Here is a 21,393-nt window from a genome sequence, read left to right on the forward strand (position 1 = left end):
TAGGGAAACCTGACAAGTACCTACTAAGACTCAAGAAGCCAAACATTTAAATTTTGACCTTAATCCAAATTAAAGAACAGAGAAAAATCATGTTGTGCATTATATCAGCCTTAAACCGTGTACTTGTAAGGTTTCTTTCTGTTCATTTAATCGGTGAATTTCAATGTTCGAGTTCCTACATATGAAAGGAAGTTTTGAAATTAATTTTTTTGCAACGTATTTATTTCAAAATAGATTAAAACAATCAACATTCTTCTAAAGTAAAAATTAATACAGTTTGGAGATAATGAGCCTTTAAGTATGAACAGAATATTGTACTTTATTAGTTTCTTGTATCTGAAATATTCGAAGAGAAAGCATTGCAGATCCTGAAAAAAAATTCGCATTGTAATCGTTTCAGATTTCGACCGAAAAAAAGCATTTTTGAACTATCTCGCTTATATAAAGGTAAATGTATAAACAGATCGGCGGTCGTTGACATGAGGTCTGAAACGTGAAGTTTCATCAAAATCTCGTGTTTGAAATTTTTGATGATTAACATACGTTCTCTTTTATACTTCATAGCGAGATAGTAAAAATGGAATAAATTTCATATAAAAATGGATCCTACAAAGTTACTTCGAATCATTTAACCTGAGGATATGCAAAAATAAGAAGATTAATCATAAGGTAAGAGAGGAAATTATGAATCAAATTTCATCTATCTCTGCTCTTATGAATCATCGCGTTCACATGCACATATATAGATTTCCCTTCAAACGATTTCATTCAGAATTTGAGAGTTACCTGAAGATTTGATATTAGTTCAACATACTAAATTTCATTCTTCTAGTTCAACGCGCTTTTGAGCATCCTGTCCATAGACGAATGGATATAATTCCATCCAGTGGAAATGGTATCCCAGAATCTTTCTCATATGCAAATTAAAGTGTTATCTCTCTTCCTCGTGCATGGAACTCTGGATTTTGGGAAAACAAGAGTGAACAACAAGAGTGTAAATATTTTTATTTTCAGAGTTACTGCACATGAGTATTTTGTGATTCGTAGTATGGTAAAAAGGAAAAAAAAAAAAAAAATCAAACATGTATTTTAGTTGCATTTTTTTTCCCCCTTTGAACGACTGAAACCAAAACCTGTTAACCCTTTATTTACTGACGGTACTTAAAAGTACCATTTAAATCTGGCTTATATCTTCGTAATATGACAATTTTTGCTGATGGTATTCTAAAGAACACGGAGAATGTAACCCAAATAGCAAGAAGTTAATACAAGCTAAAAGTAGGAATTAAAAATATTTAATTAATAATTAAATTAATTAAGATAGTTCTATTAATTAAAATATTTTTCTTGGGTTCTCTGGGATTATTCTACAAAAAAATCTACCTAGTGCAAAAATGAAGTTGAAAAAAAAAATGAAATGAAAGTTCAATTGATGGCAACATAATTGGTAAATAAAGGGTTAAAGAGCTTCAATTTTTATAACAAGATCACATACCGTATTTAATTTATTTAAATTGAAGCATTTTTGAATAAAATATTTACATGCGTGAGAAAGTACACGCTGACTATTAATCAACCATCAAACAGATTTGGTTCAAAATTTGCTATGACATGCCTGTGAAAGTACTGACGGTTATTTCTTTCACAGATTTAATTCAAGATTTGGTACAGATCCTCATTTTCTATTTTAAAACAGTGTACGAAATTTTATTCAACGACCTCTCGAAATTTTGTAATAAACGTTTTATCTAATAATTGGGCAGCTAGAAAGACACATTTTCTGTGACTGAATAACGTTTAAAATGTAAGTGAATTCTAAAAGTTTGACACAAAGACTATTTACCAAATTTCATTTTTCTAGCTCCAAGTATCTTGCATTATTGTTTTCACTTAAATTTCCAGCGTCTAGTTCGGGGCGTTTTTGGATTATAGTATACACAAACATAAAGACTTAATTCTAACCAGTGGGTATGGTCTCTACAAAACTTTCGTATATACCCTTTAATAAAGGTTTTATCCGCTTTCACGCATAAAATTCTAATACTGAGCAAGGCTGTAAACGCTAAGAGCTCTTTTATTTTCACAAGTGAGAATTGCAAGCGCAATATAGTAAAGAAAACCGCAACTTAGTTCAAATGTTGTCCTAATCAACCTATCACAGTTGACAATTACGAGATCCGTCCAAAAATAGCCCTATTGTTGCTTTAAGAATGGGACGTTAATATAACTAAATTAAACTTGCAATACAAAATATCTCTTCTCCCAATTACTTTAATTTCAAACGTCCACAACTATAGAATTTAGATAATAATATACGAAATTTCCTATTTATTATGTTTTCAGAGAATCGGAAATATTCATGGCAAGATTTTGATTCCGTAATAAATTTAAGCTATTGTCACTTAAATATTTATTTTAAAATAATATCAACAGTCTGAGATATGAGATTAATTAAACGCTACTTTCCCCAAGTAAACATTATTTTCAAAGCAAGCGCAGAATTATATCCGAATAAAAGATCATGCGAATCAAAATACTGACACAAAGTATACATTTATGCTATGGTTATTAAAGCGCGTGGAGAATTTCCACGAATTCCCAAATTTCCACTCCAAATAAGCATCTTTTTCTTTTTTTAAAAAAATAAAAAAATAGAGATATTTAGATATTATTTTATTTTTAGCGAGTTTATCAAAATGTAACTATTAATTTTTTTTTTGAAACGATTTTTTAGCTGGAATTTTTAATCTGTGACTTTTATTAATATTTCCTGTTTTCATGAATATAGTGTACGATATTGTTTTATATCATGGAAGAAATATCATGGATTGACTCTATAAGGTATTTTATATGATTTTTAATCATGCATGCCTTATGATGCAATGTACAGATAGTATGCCAATTTGTAGACAAAAAACTTTTTATCGGAGAATGACAAAAGTGTTTTAATTGCTTCTATTGCTTCAAATTATAATTTCTAAAAAAAAATACGTTTTTTGTAGAAACCTAAAATTCGGACTTGACTCTGATTCATGAACAAGAAATATTCATAAACGACCCCGCTTAAAAATTTGAGCTTTGAAAATCACTATAAAAGAAGCTTCCAGTTACAATAACTTGTTAAGAATAAAATAAGGACTAAATATTTCTATTCGCATAGTTTTTTATATAAAAAAAAACGTGCTTATTGGGAGTGGAAACTTGGAAGCTTTCTACGACCTTTAACAACAGTAGTGACCTTTAACAACAGTGCTCAGAATTTTATTTACAGAGTCACGCATCTGAGAGTTTTATAATTCGTAGTATCTATACTACTATTATAAATGTGAAAGTTTGGATGGATGGATGTTTGTTAGTCAATAACGCCAGAACGGTTGAACAGAATTCGATGAAATTTAGCTGAGAGATAGATTATAGTCTGGAATAGGACATAGACTATTATTTATTCCGTTTAATTGAGTGGTTAATTGTTTATTAATTAAAAACGAATTTCCCAACAAAAATCGCCAACTGAGTAAAGCTTCAGGTATTTTTCCCCACGCCAATGAGATTAGGCTTAACATGATTTTGACTATTATTTCAAACGATTCTGTTTATTTGACTATTATTTCAAACGATTCTGTTTATTTGACTATTATTTCAAACGATTCTGTTTATTTGACTATTATTTCAAACGATTCTGTTTATTTGACTATTATTTCAAACGATTCTGTTTATTTTCTTAGTGTTCGATGCATTTAAAATTAATCCTTGTTAATTAATCGATCTTTCGGATTCATTCTGAGGTACTTTTGAATTAAAATAAAACAGAATAAAGGAAATTAAAAATTTATAATCTATATTGCGTTACCCCAACTGGCGTAGAAAATTAATACATTTGTGTTGCCCCAATTGGCGTTGAAAATTCACGCATGCGCAGGAGTAACAAAAGATAAAGCCATAGATGCTATAAATTCCAATCTGTTTCCACGCGTACGAAGTCGCGGGTAAAAGCTAGTAGTGCAGTAAACCAAATATGCATTTTGGACGTATTTTTCTTCTCGATCGATTTAAACCAAAATTTGACTCAGAATTACAATAAGAGTCACATGCTCACATTCTAAATTTATTTATTAAATCACTTTGTGCTTTAATTATCCGCTTACTTGAGTTCGAAAGGATAGATCGACTAACGCTCAAACCACTACTGGATTTGGTTCAAAATTTTAAGTGGATCTGATCTTTAGATGGAAAAACTATGCACATTAAATTTTATTGTCTAGTTTTTTTTTTTTTTAATATTTTGTAATTATAGTGTTCGCTTGCTTTTAGAAGATCAACTTGTTAACTGTGAATTTCAATCAATATTTGAAATAAATCTACAAATTTGGCGTAAGACCGCATATCATAATTTTCATTCGTTTAACTAGCTCAAAGCGTTTTTGAGTACAGTTTTCACAAACAGACAAAGCGACAGATGGACCATAATTCCAAACCAGCGGGAGTGGCAGCCCTAAAACTTTCTCGCGTGCTCTCTAATAAAGGTATTATCCCAACGAAGACTTTGCATAACATTGCCGCACAATAGATACAAATTATTAACCTTCGGTGTGAATTTAGAATTTTTACTCAGTCTCTCGTATTATCCTTGGTGTGTATCCTTTCGTATTATCCTATCCAGTGATTAATCCCTGGAATGAGGTTAATATTATCATAAAATCAAATTTGTGCTTTAGATGCGCTTTTTCCAATCTACTGAAACAAAAATGTGACACAAAATTACACTTTAAGTCACAAAAATCCTTACCAAATTTTACAGTCGTCGCGTTTTTGAGCTATCGCGTTCACCTGTTTCTGAAAGTACAGACCAAAAAACGGTCAACCCCTTGTTGGATTTTGCTTAAAATTTCTAAAACGCCTATATTGTAGATATATTAGATAAACGGCCGGCGTCTTGGCCTAGGTGTATAGCGTCTCCTCAGTGATCTAAACGTCCCGGGTTCGAGTCCGGGCTCGGGCGTGGCTGTTCTTTACCCTGTGTTCTATCTGTGAGGTTCCTGAATGAGTCCCCCCCCCCCTGTGAAAAGGGGTTGTGCAAGCGAGTGTGTGCTTCTTCATATGAGTTAGAAGTCCGACTTCTGCCCTCGGGCGCTCAGGGGTCTTTATTCTCAAAAACTAATGTGCAAAAAAAAAAAAAAAAAAGCTAGATAAACGTCTATATTGTAGATCTGTGAGCTGAATCTTCTCTACCTAGCTCTCTTCATTTTGTAGTTATTGTGTTAATTTATATTCGAATAACCACACAGACAAATTTCCACTGAATAGATTTTGCAGAAAATTTTATAGAAATCTACAAATTTGGTATAAAGGCAGTATACCAAATTTCATCCGCCTAGCTCAAAGCGTTTCTGTGTTATCTTTATCACAGACAGATGGAAATTTTCCAAAAATGAGTTTTTTGAACTCAAGAAAATCTAAAACGTGAAAATTCTATAAAATCGTGTGCTCAAATTTTTGGACGATTACAATATTACATCTTGACTCAAAGAAGGCCCGAAATGTGGAGATTCATCAAAATCTCGTGTTCAAATTTTTTGATAATTACATTATTTTATTGTTGTGTGCTTCGTTTACGAGAAAGTAAAAATACGTGGGAAACAAATAAATAATTCTGATGCCTTTAGCAGAATTTTTGGAATCGTCATTAAATTACAATTAAGAATAGAGTTAAGTGTGTGATTCCTACTTTTGCATTCTTACGGGTAATATGCTTATCTCAGAATGCTTGTATAAATCAAGACGAGAGACAACATTTGCTTCAGGGTGACAACCGACATCAAGCCAGCGTCTCGTCAAGAAGATTACGTGATCAGTAACACAAATGAAAAGCGGTAGTTGAGTTTTAATGAAAGGAAACATTTTTTCTTTCTTTCGTTCTCTTCTCAGATTAAGAACTGAGTTTCGTTCACGCTAATTAGACAATTAAGCAAAATTAAAATTATTTAACTATAAAAAACGCATTCACTTACGATAAACTAATTTTTAAATTGCGTATTTAATTTGCTTGTTGAATAATTTACATGTATACGAGAGTAAAGAGAGTTTTTTTTTCGTAGAATGAAAGAGCTATTAAAATTAATTTCTTTCATTTGCTAAAATGGAACGCTTAATTATGCATGCATACTATTTGTTGCAAAATTATTAACCATATTAATTTATAGTAATTGCTAATTACATTAAATTAGTATCACCATTATGAAAGAAATGTAACTTCTTTACATCTAGATTTTAATTTCTATCGAAAGTAAAATCTGAATTTAAGTGTAATCTCTATCTCTGGAAATAATACGCATGAAAATGTGTGTGTTTGGGGTGGTACAAGTCAAACAATTTAGACTTCGAACACTGAACCTGGCGCATATATGCTTTGGAAAGTTGAAATGTGCAATTCGGAGCGATTTTTTTAAATATTTAATGATAATTTTAATTAATTAAAAATAAAGCAAAATTTTGGCGTTATCCCGCGAGAAATTTCGAAAATATTACGACACAAAACTGTTATTCACATTTTAAGTTCTTAATAATCTTATCTTCTTAAAGCTCAAAAAATAATATTTTTAATGATACCAATGTTTTAACCTATAAATTGAGTTACTATTTTTGATGAATTAAAAAAACGTAATCATGTTTTTCCAACAATTTTTTTCGTTCAAAATGAAAATAAAATTTAATCTGCATGAGCACTTTATGAGTACATGGGAAAAATTAGCTAAAACAAAGTTTTTTTTTTAAATTTTAATTCGAGTTTCCATTTTCTACAACTACTATCAAAAATATTACATAACAAAGAAGTTTTTTTCATTATTTAAATCTAAAAAAAAGTCTTAATCATAATAATTTTATAATTCTGCAAATTTTTCCGAATTTTGGTATTTAAAAAATATTTTTTGTGCCTAATTTCCCAACAGCAGATTACTTGTAATTCAAATTGTTTTTATTATTTCATCAAATATTTAATTTCCTGATTTTCCTCCATTTTGTTGAAAGGTAAAGAAAAGGGATTCTGTTAGTCATCTGTGTAGTTTGCAGGAGAAATAAAAAAGTGAAGTTACAATATTGCAAATATTAGAAGATGGATGAATTGAACATTTAGAAAAGAGCTATGATTCATAGAACTAGTCTTTATTAGATAGATTCATTTTTTTTATTACTCGAGTAATAAAATTACTTGAGCTAAAAAGTAATTTTTTTTTTTTATTTCGATTCAATTAATTTTTTAAGATGTTTCTAAGTGTATTTCATAATAATATTTTCATTATAGTAAAAGAAGTCCAAATAATTTTCATTGTTGGTTCTAATATTTTATTCTTCCAATTTGGTTTATTTTTTCATATTAAGGACAGTCTTTAGTGTAAAGGTGATTGAAAGTCACTAACTGCTTTCATTTTAAAATAATTCAGAATTTCAAAACAGTGTAATTTTTTGTGAAGTAACACATTAAAAGCGTGAAAATTGTTTTCATTTCTTAAATTGAAATTGCATTTTCATTTCATTAAAATTTAAATTCCTTAAAAACTATTAATATCTCATTTATAACAATCACGTGCAGATGAATGCAGAAATTTCCACGATATACCTTCAGGACAATATTTGATCTTTTTCGAATTTAAACATATTGCAACATCTTCCGTGTAATTGGCTCCCGCTCTCGTGGACTTTCGGTTACAATTCCAAGATAACCTAGAGGCCATTTCGGCTCACTATTATTGAAAATAAATGCAGGAATTTAAAATATTCCTTTTCATTTTGGGTTTATATTTTTCATACACATAGGGTGCCATTTAATTCTAAATCGACAATGTCGAATAAATTTTTAGTTGACTTTTTTTTCATGTTTTCAATAATTTTCGAGATGGAAATATTTTATGAATTTCGTCGCTACGAGGGACCTCATTGTTCAATAATTTCTGAGGTTCTTTCAATAATTTGTGAGGTTTTCTGAGGTTCAATAATTTCTATTACCTCAGTTCTGAGGTAACAGAACTGAGGTATGACTGATGGGATTTCAATGTATGTCCCCTACCAATGTCTGATACCTTTTTTAGCTACTGGAGGTTATATTCGTTAAGAAATTAAATAACATACGTTTTACATCTTGTAGAAACATATATTTAAATTTAAAAAAAAACATTAGAAAATTAGCTCTATATCCTCTAAACAATGTGAATATGGCGAGCAGCTAGTTCGTTGAGAATTTTGTTTAAATTTACTTTCAATTAAATCCCTTATTCTTAGTTTAATATTCATAATTCTTTCAAAAATATATTTTTGATTTGAAACTGTGACAGAAAATAAAACTTGTTAGTTTAATAGATTAATTTTTATTCTGATCATCATATTTATAAAAAAAAACCCTTCTTAATGGAGTCAAATCCCATGACATCATAGCGCTTAAAAATACAATGCTTGGTTTATCTTTTTTTCGCAGTACTGTAATTTCTTAATGTAATTCTTATTCTTCATGTAAATTACACAGATAATAAGCAGAATCTTTTTTCTTTAATTTTCAACAACAGCAGATAATCACGCAATTAAATATTTGATAATGGAAGTAATTATTTTTTAATTAATATCATTAAAATGATAATTTTTTTAGTTTTATGATTGTATAAAATGATAATATTTTTGCTGTTATATTTTCAGAAATTATCGTGGGAAAAAGCCAAAATTTGGCTCAATTTTTAAATATTAAAATTCTAATTAAAGTTTAAAAGATCGCTCCGATGTGCATATTCCACTTTCAAAATTTGTGTCTGGTGTTGTAGCTCTAGGACAAACGGTCTATTCTTTAGAGAGCTAAACCACGCACACACTCATAAACATACACAATCGCATACATATATTTATCTTTATTTGTAGTAGAAATTGAGATGCACAATGGGCCTCCGACAGTACATTAAATTAAATTCTTAAAACTATTGCTGTTTAAAAAAGAAGGGAGAACATAAAAACTATATTTAAAAAATAGTATGACGTAGCTTTTTGATTTCGAAATTTAAAAAAAAAATTCCAATACGTATGATAAATATCAAAATAGTATAACAAATTTAAGTCATTGGTAGCCATACTTTGTACGACATATTTATGCAAATCGAAGAGCCACACCCAAACTGGATTTTACTTTCGAATAACAACGCTCTACTTTCACTCTCGGCTAAGATAAATTGCCCCAAGAAAATTTCCGATCGGCAAAAGGAGCATGTAGACAGCAGAATAATCAGAACAGTGTGCTACTCAGGTTTATTCGAAGAAAAATAATTGACATGTAGAAAATTGTGATTATCATTTCTTTGCACACGCTTCGAGTTTGATTCGGTTAGCGAGATTTTAGTAAAGTTAGATGTTCTATTACATTGTTTCCCAAACTTTTGACATATGTGCATCCCTTTTAAATTTTCGTAACTCTAAATACCCCTTTGTAAAAAAAAAAAAAAAAAAAAAAAAAAGATGTATTTTAATAATAATAATAAAAAAAAATTTTTTTTGTGGCATACACAAAATAATAAAAAAAGAGATAAAATTATTCATAATAAAATATAAATTAAATAATAATAATTAAAATATAAATTTTTTTCCTTCCTCCTCTCTTGTGAAAAGCACATATCCCCACCAAACTCCGGTGCAACCATAGACCTTATAAGACTAAACAGGCGCTTCCATTCAAGCACTGCTGTAAACAAGTAAGCCAAAGCGACAGGGGGTACTGAACCCGGTCCGCGGTAAAAATAAAAGGTTTCTCCGATTTCGGTCACGTGGGGAGGGACAGTGGACCACAGATGATTGGGCCTTCTTTCATTTTGGACAGAGTCACGTGATTTTCCGGGGGTAGACTTTCGCCTTAATTGTACCCCCATCAAACTCTTATTATACCTCTGGGGGTACGGGTATCACACTTTGGGAAACACTGTTCTATTGTAACATTTATTGCTAATAAGCAACTGGGGATGGACCAGGGATGTAAGTAAGATAAATGGCACGCAAGAATGGAATTATTATTATTATTATTATTTGCCCTTCGTGTTTTTTTTTTTTAAATTACATAAACGCATTAATATTCTGTCACCATGAATCAACATAAGAGTGGAGCCCTGGATTCCCAAACCTCTCCATTCGATGAATATTCTGTACAGGGGTACTATCTGATACTATAAAAAATAATTATAATTCAGGGTACTGTTATAATACTAATTCACAAATAATTGACAAGATAATTTTCCTCATGTTTGATTCAAGATTTGATAGCATGAATCATTGATAGCATGAATGGGCATAAAACAGAAATTAATGATATATATGAGTTAAATTTGTCGGGAAATGGTTTTGAAAGGCGAAAATAAAGTTTTAAGAATTTGTTATATTTTGGTCTTGTCTTGACTGTTAAAAGAATCCTACTTTTTTCTCAAACAAAAGTAAAATAATTTTATTTATTGAATGAATAAACTATTTAGATCTAAAAATACCCGAAATGGCGATATAAAACAAAAGATTTAAATTTATTGAACTTCTTTCGAAGTAATCTGCTTCGACTGGAATGCATTTTTGCCAATATTTTTTCCAATTATTATCACAATATGCTTTAAAGCCATTTTTGTGAAATCCCTTCAGAGCGAATTTTCTTTTTTCTTATTAATAGATTCAAAATGGAGATGAAGAAGAGACAATTTCAACCATGGAAAAAGAAAAAAATCGTACAGAACCATATCAACCAAATTAATGCGGAACATGTGAAACAGTAATCAATTTTTTTTTTTTTTTTGCCGAATATTTACAAATAATAATGACATTGTGATAAGAAGCATTGCCACTTTACAAAATCCATGAGCTAATTTTCCACATTTTCCTTTTAGCTGTTTTTTATGTTTTCGAGATAAAAGCTTGTTCAGTAATTCTCTAATTGTTAAATGACGATTACTAAGCGATAATTCTACGATTTGATGGCCTTGTTAATCATAAGATGATGGTCTTCCTGTCCATAATTCATTTGGGGCTGATTCTCAGCTTTTTTAAAAACATTTTATTCCACTCAAATGCTTTGAGTTTGATAAGCAATTGTCTTTAAAGACTTTTCGCAATATTTCAAATATTCTTATCAAAAATGTTGTTTTGGATGAACAAATTTTAATACATATTCTTAACTCAATTATATTTGTCATTTTGAAGAATCTACAATATTAAAATTCTTCTTTTAAAAACAAATTTATTTTCAGACGATAAAATAAAATTAATTCCTGACTATTGCCAGATGCTTAAAGAAATCAGAAAAATCTTTGGCAAAAGTTTGCAGAATATATCAACTGTAAGTGCATTTTAATTGAAACATTCTGGGTATTTTTGATCACATTAACATCGTTCACATTTTATATGAAACTGGAAATATTAAAAGTAATTGTCTAATAAAATAATCCTAGTAAACTATAAAAAAATCAAATGAAAGGTTTGTAATTTTCAAAATGTATTTTCTTATTTAATTGAGATTTAGAATGATGAATTTTTATTGTTTGGTACTTTGTTTTAAAATTCTTAGTATATTTTATGTTGTTTTTCCTGACAGTTATCGAAATTTTTATTAATCTATATAATTTAAAATTACCCAGTTTTTCAAATAATATATATTTATATTAGAAACTAAATAGTGTTACCATTGATCTTTAAAATATGTAAAAAATTTATTACTGCAAAAAATTTGTTGATTTATTTTATGTTCCTTCTTCTTGAAAAATATGTACAAACATCAAAATAATTACTTGCAGTTTGTTTTGTTTATTCAGATAAGAAATAAACAAATGTGACACTCAGAAGTATTGAGAATGCAAATGTCTCTAGATTGGAGATACATTTTTTCTCTTCTCAATCATATCTGTGGATTTAAACGCAATAAAAAGAAAAATAATTTATCATTTAAGAATTCCTTTGCACTTGAGAAATTCTTATCTATTTTTTGATACGAGATTTGAAGAGTTAGAATCTTTATTTATTTCGAATTGCAGTTAATTATTTTTTTTGAGTATCGTAATTATATTTACGTTCTGTTTCAAAGCAACTCGAGAGATATTGTGGCACGGATCTCATAATTTTCAACCATGTTCAGATGACGAGGATGGCACCTGAGCTTATGACTCCTCTCTCTAAACATCTACTTCACATCAAATGCAGGATACTTGGTCCTCCGGATTAACGTGCATCGATTTATCGTAGAATTTAGAGGTTTGAGTATATGATATTTTTTCTTTTTACGTACTCCTAAATGTAATGAAAGAGAATTAAAATCTTCAAGAGCCAAAAGCATTTTCATAGACCCAACGTTAGATTTTCTTATTTAGAAAGATAATTATAATGTTCTGAATATGATGACACAATTATGATGCTCTGAATAAGAGGAACAATTATTTTTAACATAATAACAATGTGTATGTAAAGGTAAAAAAAGAGATTTTTGAAGCTATTTGAGAGAGGTAAAGAAGGAAATTTTATTTGAGAAAATGCGTCTTTGAAAAGATTTTTGAATGAAAATGAATTCTGTTATGAGACCCACAATTTTAATTGGCCGTTTCAATATACTGTTAGGGAGATAATTACAAACAAATGAAAAACAGAATGATAAGGATGACATAATCGAAACACAAGCTAGTATTAAATCATTAAAACGAGTATCAACGATGTTAAAAAATAAACGACTTATTATTCAACGAAATCACATCATTTATTAGCAATTTTTATCCTTAACTTCAGAGATGAGCAACGAAATATTTAAGGTTTGATGATATCGTGTTTTAAACAAGGAAGAATGAAACTGTCATCCTGCTTAAAAACATGAATAAACAACATTTTCTGAAATTGTCTTTACTTATAATAAAGATGAATGTGTGTTTGTGTATGTGTGTTGGCGCTCTACAGGCTCGACCATTTGATCTAAAGCTTCCTAATTTGGCCTAAATATATTTTGGAGGCTGAAAAAGCGCACTTTGCTGATTTTAAATTTTTTTTTCATTAAAACTTTAATTTATTAAAAAATAAACTAGATTTTGATGTTTTTTCGCTATAACTTTCAAAAATATTCTCGCACAAAGATGATTTCTATACTGTTTTAAAGTGCAAAAGATTATTATTTTAATGATGTCAGTTTAGTAGCTATAAAATTCTTTAATCTAAATTTAATTAACTTTTAAACATATTTTTAAATATATTTCACATCGAAATACCGAGATGAATTCTCTTGAAAATGATCCACAATTGAATATTGTGTTTTCTCCACTTCTCAAAATTTTCTGCATAAAACTGTTTATCTAGAAATCAAATTAAATGAACTTAGAATTTGAGAGGAGAAAAGAGGCCGCATGATTTGCAATAGCTGTTCTACAACATGTTTTGCTGTTGAATAATTGTCGTGAGGGGCCATAGAGGATTCATTCCAACCCTGGTCGAATTATATATGAAGTTTTCATTTCCTTGCTTTACTTCCTGAATAAAGATGTGGAATAAATGAGATGCCAGGAATGGATTATTCAATAATTTGCAAAGAATGCAAAATATCTGATACAATGTAATCTCGGGAAAAAAAATGAAGACAAATTTAGAAATCTGCGAAAATTTAGACCTATACTTCTCGAATAGACAAAAATACAATGATGCTGACAGCGATAATCAAAGTAGCCCTTCGTATAAACACTCGTATAATACATTTTTCTTTTGAAACTTGCAGTTTCAAGGGGAAATGTGATGCCCTTTTTCGTTTAGAAAAAAAATTAGAATCTTTTTATTTCAGTACCGATTTTTTAGTGATGCACATGCCCATTAACAATATGCATTTCTTTCTGTTACACGCTTACAAATAAGAAGTAAAAACTGTAACTGAATTATTAAATTTCATTAGAATTAAATGTTAGATTTTTTTAAAAATATTTATTTGGATCGGCGGAATGAAGGTAAAATGTTTTAAGATGTATGTTGTACATAATATGAAGTTAATTGTTTTCATTTAACAAATTATTTAATTAGCTAAATTTTTAAACTAAGCTAATCAATGAATTAGAGTTAATTTTCAAGAAAAGAGAGCGAGAGAGAAAAATTAGATGCCTTTTACCATTTGAATTGTTTTTTCTACAGCAGAAATTTTGTAAGGAAGTTTTGTTGTTACAAATGACAAATAAGAATGTAATTACATTTGAATTATATGAAAGATGTTTTCTTTAGGCCACGATAGTTGTTTAAATAATACATCAGTTTTGAAAGTGTTCTGTTTGAGAAAATCAGCTGTTACTTTTACCATTTCTAAAAATGATAACGATTTGTTTTTAGAATATAAGCACTGTGTCAATGTATGCATCATGTCAATGATTTTTTTTTTTGTTTATCCGCCATCTATATTTTTAGTTTGATTCAGATTGAAATACATTATACTACATTTCTATCGATGAAAATTCACAAAATTATTATTATTTATAAGTAAAGTCTCAGAGGAATACATTTTTTTTGGAAACTTCCTAGTGTAAATTAAACATTATGTAAGCACCTACATTTTACCCACTTTTCTTTTTGTCTTAATGCTTTTAGGTAACGCATAACAACGCATAAGTTATAAATAAGAAATAATATCCAGCCTCAGCAAATCCGAAATGAAACATGAGTTTTTTTTTTAATTTCTAAAAAAACTTCAAAAAAGAATCTACTTTATTTTATACAACCATTTAAGTTTAACGTTAACTGAAATTTTAATAACGAATAGCACGTCTCATTTTATAAAATTCTTAGAAATAATAATTTGAATAGTTTTAAATATTTATACATAATAGTGCATATTAAGCAACTTATTGGGTAGAAAATGTATTAAAATCTAAAATTATATCACAGTAATATTCAAAGTTCTACTGTACAGCAAGGATCAATATTTTCATGAATTCTATCAACGATATTGTGCTTCATTTTCATAAAAAATTTCCAGTAAAATCTCCAATTTCAGTAATTTTTAAAAATATTACACATTCAGTATTGACTCAAAACAATTGCAACAGAAATTAACAAATTAAATAAATTAATGCAAATAAAACAAATTATATAATTAAACAAAAAATGAATTTTGCATTTTTGAAAAATAAAATGCCAAATACATGCTAATTGTTTCTGTTAATTTAAAATTGCACTCCAAACAGAATTTTCTTTTTCTTAAATATAAAACTATAATGCAATAATATTCAACGATTACAGAAATTTAGTGCTTACTTAATTATTATAAAGATATTTCTTATTCAATAAGTGCACAGAGAATATTTGTTTCTAATTAGAAATCAAAATATTTTTATCCCGATTTTTCATTTTCGAAAAAATAAAGAAATAGAAAAGACATCGTATACACAGCGATGACATGCAGTTGAAATCTAAAACTGCATTTAATCACAGCTTTTTTTAATGCACTAATTGTGCAGACGTTACTGTCTCATATTTTCATTTCCTTTTGTTCATACTAATAAAATCATATAACCTTATCAATTTTCGTAAAATCATACTCAATCGTTGATAACAAACATCTTAAAATTGCTTGAACGGTTTTCGAGTCAAGTTTTATCTGCTCGTTGATCCTTCTCTTCACTGATGGTTGAACATCTTTCCTCCCTCTCATAACGACGGATCTTTGGGAAAACACACTGAACCGGAAACTCATCTCTGATGTCAAGAACTAAACAAAATTTTCAAAAAAGTCTAGAAAACTGACAGTCAATAGAGAACAGCTGGGTGCGCGTGCGGAGCCTTTTCGTGACGTAACAGCCTTCGGCACCAATAATCTCCGAGCACCCCGTTAGCTTAACCGCGATATGTCAAGCCCACAACCTTACATGCCACTGTGCCGAGCTGTTTTGGCCTACTCGCATGCTGGTCGGCGACAGGATTTTTTTTCTCTCGTCCGTGTAGTTCGACTGTGAGAGAGTCGATGATGGCTGTTCATCAATATTTAAGATGGAGATCAATTTTATTGAAGGCTTTCTTGACAATCTTTACAATTTCTTGGATTCTTGCTGTCGCTGAAGCGTCGAAAGAAGAACGTGAGTTTTCTCTTTTTTTCAAATCCGGCTAATAATTATTGTATCCACGCCCAGTACCAAAGATGTTTCTAATTAGATGATGATGCTAGTTAAGATTTCTTTAACTATTTTTCCAAAAATGAATGAAAGGATGCTTATATTTTAATCATATTATCATGGAAAAAAATTATTAAATAAGTGCCTGTATCACGATCTTTAGTATCTTAATTTTGTGCGAATCCAAGGATTTAGCGACTTTTTTTCCTTTTTGAATTTCTTTGTAAATAACTTTTTTGTTACAGTTTTTTTCCCTTCTAATTTACATTATACCGTGACAGTGAGTGATAAATTTTAGAAATTAAATTATTTTATCTAAATCACTGTATTTATTATATCAAAATAAATTAAAAATAGCTTTTCATAAACTTTTAATAATTAAAATATGCAATTTTTCCTCTCTTCAGCGAAACTGCTTGTTCTAGCAGTTGCAACAGAAGAAACTGATGGCTTTAAAAGATTTATGAGATCAGCTAGAGTGTATGGCATAAATGTGGAAGTAAGTGACCTTGTAAATTATTTATATTTTAAAGTATTTCATGTATCTTTGTATGAGAAAAATTAACTTTTTAATAACTATGTAGTGTACCAGTTATATAAGATTGAAAATATAAATTAAGTATTTTATGTAAAAAGGCAAATTGTCTTTAATTGTTAACTTTTTTTAGAAAGTAGCATTTTTTTATTGGTGATGAAGTACTATTCTGAAATTTCTAAGCATTCAAATCGTTTTATGTGCAACTTAAGTCAATAATTGTTTTATTTAAATATACTCATGTGTTTTCTTCTTATTTGAACAAGCACTCAAATTATAAATGCAGAATCTTCTTTATTTTTGGTTGATTTTCTTTATTAATGTAATAAGAATGTTCTATACATTTTTAAATTGTTGCTAATTCTTTGTGAATAACCTTAAAAAAATTAAACAATTAATTTCAAAATAAGACAGTTATCAGCTGTTTGTGTACTAGAAGTACTTAGTTGATAAATATTTTGCTTGAAAAAAAATCATGTTTTGAAAATTTTCTGTAAAGTTTTTTTTTTTGAACTTTCAATGAATTTTACCTAAGAACACAAAATGATTTTTCAACTAAATATAATGAGCACTGTAATGCAAAGTGAGAAGTACTAAAAAATATTAAAAGTACAAAATGTGAAAAATATTCCTTCATTTTCTTTGGAGTCATCATTTGTGTATGTCATGTAGCCCCTAAAAATATATCTTTAATTTTGATTTCCCTATATTAATTGAAGATTTTATAATCTTAGAAATACACATCACTTTATTACTAGGAAACTAATCAGCTATAAAAAATATTTATTAGTTAATATAAAATTGGACTTTTATCCACATTGTTGATTAAGAAAGAAATTTAAAATTGATATGATGCATAAATAATTTTAGGAATTTTTAAATATGTTTTCAATATTTCAATTTAATTTTCTGAAATAGGTGTATGTTTGAAAACTTTAAGACTGCTTAATATTTTAAAACTTATTTGATATTCCTCTAAAAATTTATTTATCTATTAGATTGAGATTTATTTCTCAATTTACTAGGTTGAAAAGTTGCTATTTCTCATTGGTCTAATTATTCATTTATTCATAGCTTAAAGTTTAGGGATAAATAATTTTCTAAAATGCAGTATTTTTTAATTTTTATTTAAAGCAAATTTATTTTTGGAAACTTTAAATTCCAAAGTAACCTTTTAAATGCTGTATGTGTATATATATATAATCTACAATGAATAAAAGTACAAAACAAATAATAAAAATTTAGAATATGAAAGTACAATGCATACAATACAACAGGATACTAGAAAGAACAATTAACTAAAATCTCTTTTACTTATGTATAAATCTGTAAAATGGATATTTGATTACTCTATGTATGCTAAAAGTAGTTCTGATTTATTATAAATTTATGATATAAAGTTAGTTTTAATTGAACAGCTTTTTTTAAGTATATGAACAAACATAGTTTTTAAATTTAATTTTTCACTTTGCTGTGTTTATCACTCACATAATTTAATGCTACATAGCATTTGAATTCGATTCTTCTGCCATCTTGTTGACTTTCTGATAAACTGAAATTGTAGGAATTTAATAAAGATTAAGGAATGAAATAACGAAATATTTTCTTAATTATTTCTAGATATATAGTGTTGCCATCTGTGGATGTATATTGCAATTTTTTAAATAAAACTATTTAATTATTTTTTAAACTACTTAATTATATTTTTAGAATATGATAATGTTTTGAAATTTTAATAATATCACATTAAAAATGGACAAGATTTGATAAAAATTATGCCTACCTTATATATATTCAGTTTAAAATAATCTTGGCATAAAATATTTTGTAAAAGCTGAACAAATTGTGGCTTGCCTTTTTATGCTCAGAAAATTATATTTAATTTTTATCTAATTAAAATAAATATTACCAGATTTTTATTGTCATATTTGTTTAAAGGGATTAGCAAAAATCTTAAAACTTTAATTGTGGCTAACTTCTAAAATTAAGTATTAAGAAAAAGAAATCCAAACTTTTTATGGAATATTTTTTAATGAATATATTTCTGCCTTTAGGTTTTAGGAATGAATGAAGAATGGAGGGGAGGCGATGTTCGCTTATATTCTGGTGGTGGACAAAAAGTCAATATTTTGAAAGAAGCAATGAAAAAATATTGGGAAAAGGAAGATCTTATAATTATGTTTGTTGACAGGTAAAAAAATGCAGAATTGTACTTTAAAATGTTTTGATTTTCTGGTTTTTATTTTTATTTGGCTGTAAGTAGTTTAAATATCACCAATCTATTCGTGACTAATCCATTTTCATTTGATGCTTAACATACTCTTTCATTTTGCATACATTTTATTTTGTTTCATTTCTATATTCATTTTATTTTTAAAAATTGTAATTTTTACTCATTGAAATTTATTTTTCATTTAAATTAAAATTTCAAAATTAGCTCACATTATATTTATAATGTGTTAGCATTAAACTATTATTTAAAATAATCAATTAATAATGGAGTTAAAATGAAATTTATATTAAACTTTTTTTAATAGAAAAATATTATTGTTTTACTGTTTATTCTCTCAATAAAATTAATAGTAAAAATTTTTTTTAAATGTTCTTTTCTATACTGCATTTATTATAAATTATTTATCTAGTTAATTCAATTTTTTTTTTTGAAAAAGAGAGAACATTGAATAAAATTTACCAAAGATCATGAGACAATATACCAAATTTGATAATTCTAGACTGAAAATTAATTTTATATAAGAATAAAAGAATGGTAAAGATAAGTAAGAGGCTCTTTTTTTAAAACATTTCTTAGTACAAATTATAAATAAAAAAGCAATGTCATGTATATAACAAGTTAAATTTTGCACTGCTGTATGGAATATTTTTGTAAAATATCCTTACTTAATTGATTTTACTTAAAAAAATTATTTAATTTTTAACTTGGCATTTTTCATGTTTGTAAAGGAGGAATTTTATTTCTTGAAATGCAAAAAGCTTGAAGTTTTTTGAAATTTTTTAATGCTATTGTGTTCTTGATTACAATACACTAATTTATCAGTTTCAGAACTTAATTATCTGTTAATCAATTAATTTAATTTTGATTCCAAACTGTAAAAAAAAAAAAAAAAAAAAAAAAGCCAGTTTCAAGATTCTAACATTTTTATAGTTCATAAATTATTATTTAAAGATTATAAAGTAGAAAATAAGTAAAATAAAAATGTGCTTTTTAGTACAATAATGAAAGTGTGTTTTTCAAATGATTTATTAATGTTTTAAGTATGCCATGCAAATAAATACCAAATTCATTTATACCAAACTTATTGTTTGTGATTTATCTTCTATTATATTAAAATACTGTAAAATAAGATTTAGATAATAAGCAAAATTCAGCTGCTTATTTTTATATATCAAATGACTTGCTTCAATTATATATTGAATTCAACAGTTGGACATAGCAAGATCTAAAAAAAAAAAAAAAAAAAAAAAAAAAAAAAAGACAAAATATTTGCGCTTGCCATTCTTTATTTTTAACAGCACATCTGGTAAAACTAATCAATTTCCTAACATCAGCCACATAAGTTTGTATCATTCATACATTTATTGTATTAGTACAATATGGTGGACTGTGGTATGTTGCTCTTGTCTTCTCTTTACTGCATATTGCAATTACAAATAATCTCATTTTGAAGATGTGAACAATAAAATGATGGATTATTATCCAGCCATTTTAAAATCCAAGGATTTTTATTAAAGAGCTGCAGGTTATCCTTTCACCTCTCTGTATTTTTCTATCATTTTACAAGATTTTTTTTGTGTTACTCTTATTATAGAATATCATAAAATGAACAACATATATGTATCATAAGAGCTGTTAAATTAATAGAGATTAATAATTAAATAAATTATCATCTATGTCTTTCTTATCATTTTTTAATGGGAAAGAAAGAAAGAAAAAAAATTCTTGTGGATTTAAAAAAAAAAATGTATGATTGAAAGCTTGTAAACATTTCTAAAATAAGAATTTGAAGTGATATAAAATAAATTTTATAGCAATTAAGGGCAAGTTATGCTAAAAAATTTGGATTTCACTATTACCATTCTTTTACTTCTTTTAGAACTGAGGTTTTCATATATGGGCTGCCTACACATAAATCACCACTTCTAAATATAACACAATTGAAATTTTAATGATTCAAAATAAATTAATAACTTACAGGTTTCAAGTTTTCATGCTGGAAAGTGCCTAATTATTTTAATGACTATAAAAATTACTTTTTTGACTGCACTGTATTGAAGCCATTTTGCAAAACCAGATAAAATAACTATTTTTTTATAACTAAGTTCAGTATTGTTCTGTCTATTGGTATTTTTTTAATCTATATAATTCAGTGTTTTAGAAGTGAAGTCTAAATATCAAAATGTTTCACAGTTTAGATATTGTGAGATGAATGATGGAAGTCCACACATATAGATTTAAGAAGTAAAGAAAAGTGAACAGTGATTATAATTTCATGAACTAAATAATATCATGCTTGGATAATAATGGATTCATGAATAGCGAGTTAATGGCTAATTTTTTTTTAATGATATCTTTTGTTTCCAAATATTCTGATATCAGATATACTTGATGTAGGCAAGCATTTTCATCCATTAGAAAAATATTTGGAACTGCACTTCTAAATAATATTATCGGTTATTTCAAAAAACACATCTACGTATTTGTGATTGGATACAAGATCTTGGATCAAGGAT

At 27.8% G+C, this 21,393-nt stretch overlaps 1 protein-coding gene across 2 annotated transcripts in view; it reads left to right on the forward strand.

Annotated features, from left to right (window-relative positions):
- The first annotated feature begins 15,840 nt into the window (after nt 1-15,840).
- Nucleotides 15,841-21,393, forward strand: part of LOC129965795 (procollagen-lysine,2-oxoglutarate 5-dioxygenase 1-like) — a 45,153-nt gene continuing 39,600 nt past the window's right edge. The window contains exons 1-3 of one of the 2 annotated variants that reach the window (XM_056079985.1): nt 15,841-16,073; nt 16,517-16,608; nt 18,699-18,835. In XM_056079985.1, the coding sequence (XP_055935960.1) occupies nt 15,962-16,073; nt 16,517-16,608; nt 18,699-18,835 (341 nt within the window). In that variant the 5' untranslated portion in view covers nt 15,841-15,961. The remainder of the gene's footprint in view (nt 16,074-16,516; nt 16,609-18,698; nt 18,836-21,393) is intronic. The other variant, XM_056079986.1, reaches the window with a different exon arrangement.

The sequence above is a fragment of the Argiope bruennichi genome, chromosome 4 (assembly GCF_947563725.1).
Source record: "Argiope bruennichi chromosome 4, qqArgBrue1.1, whole genome shotgun sequence".
Taxonomy (NCBI): Eukaryota; Metazoa; Arthropoda; class Arachnida; order Araneae; family Araneidae; genus Argiope; species Argiope bruennichi.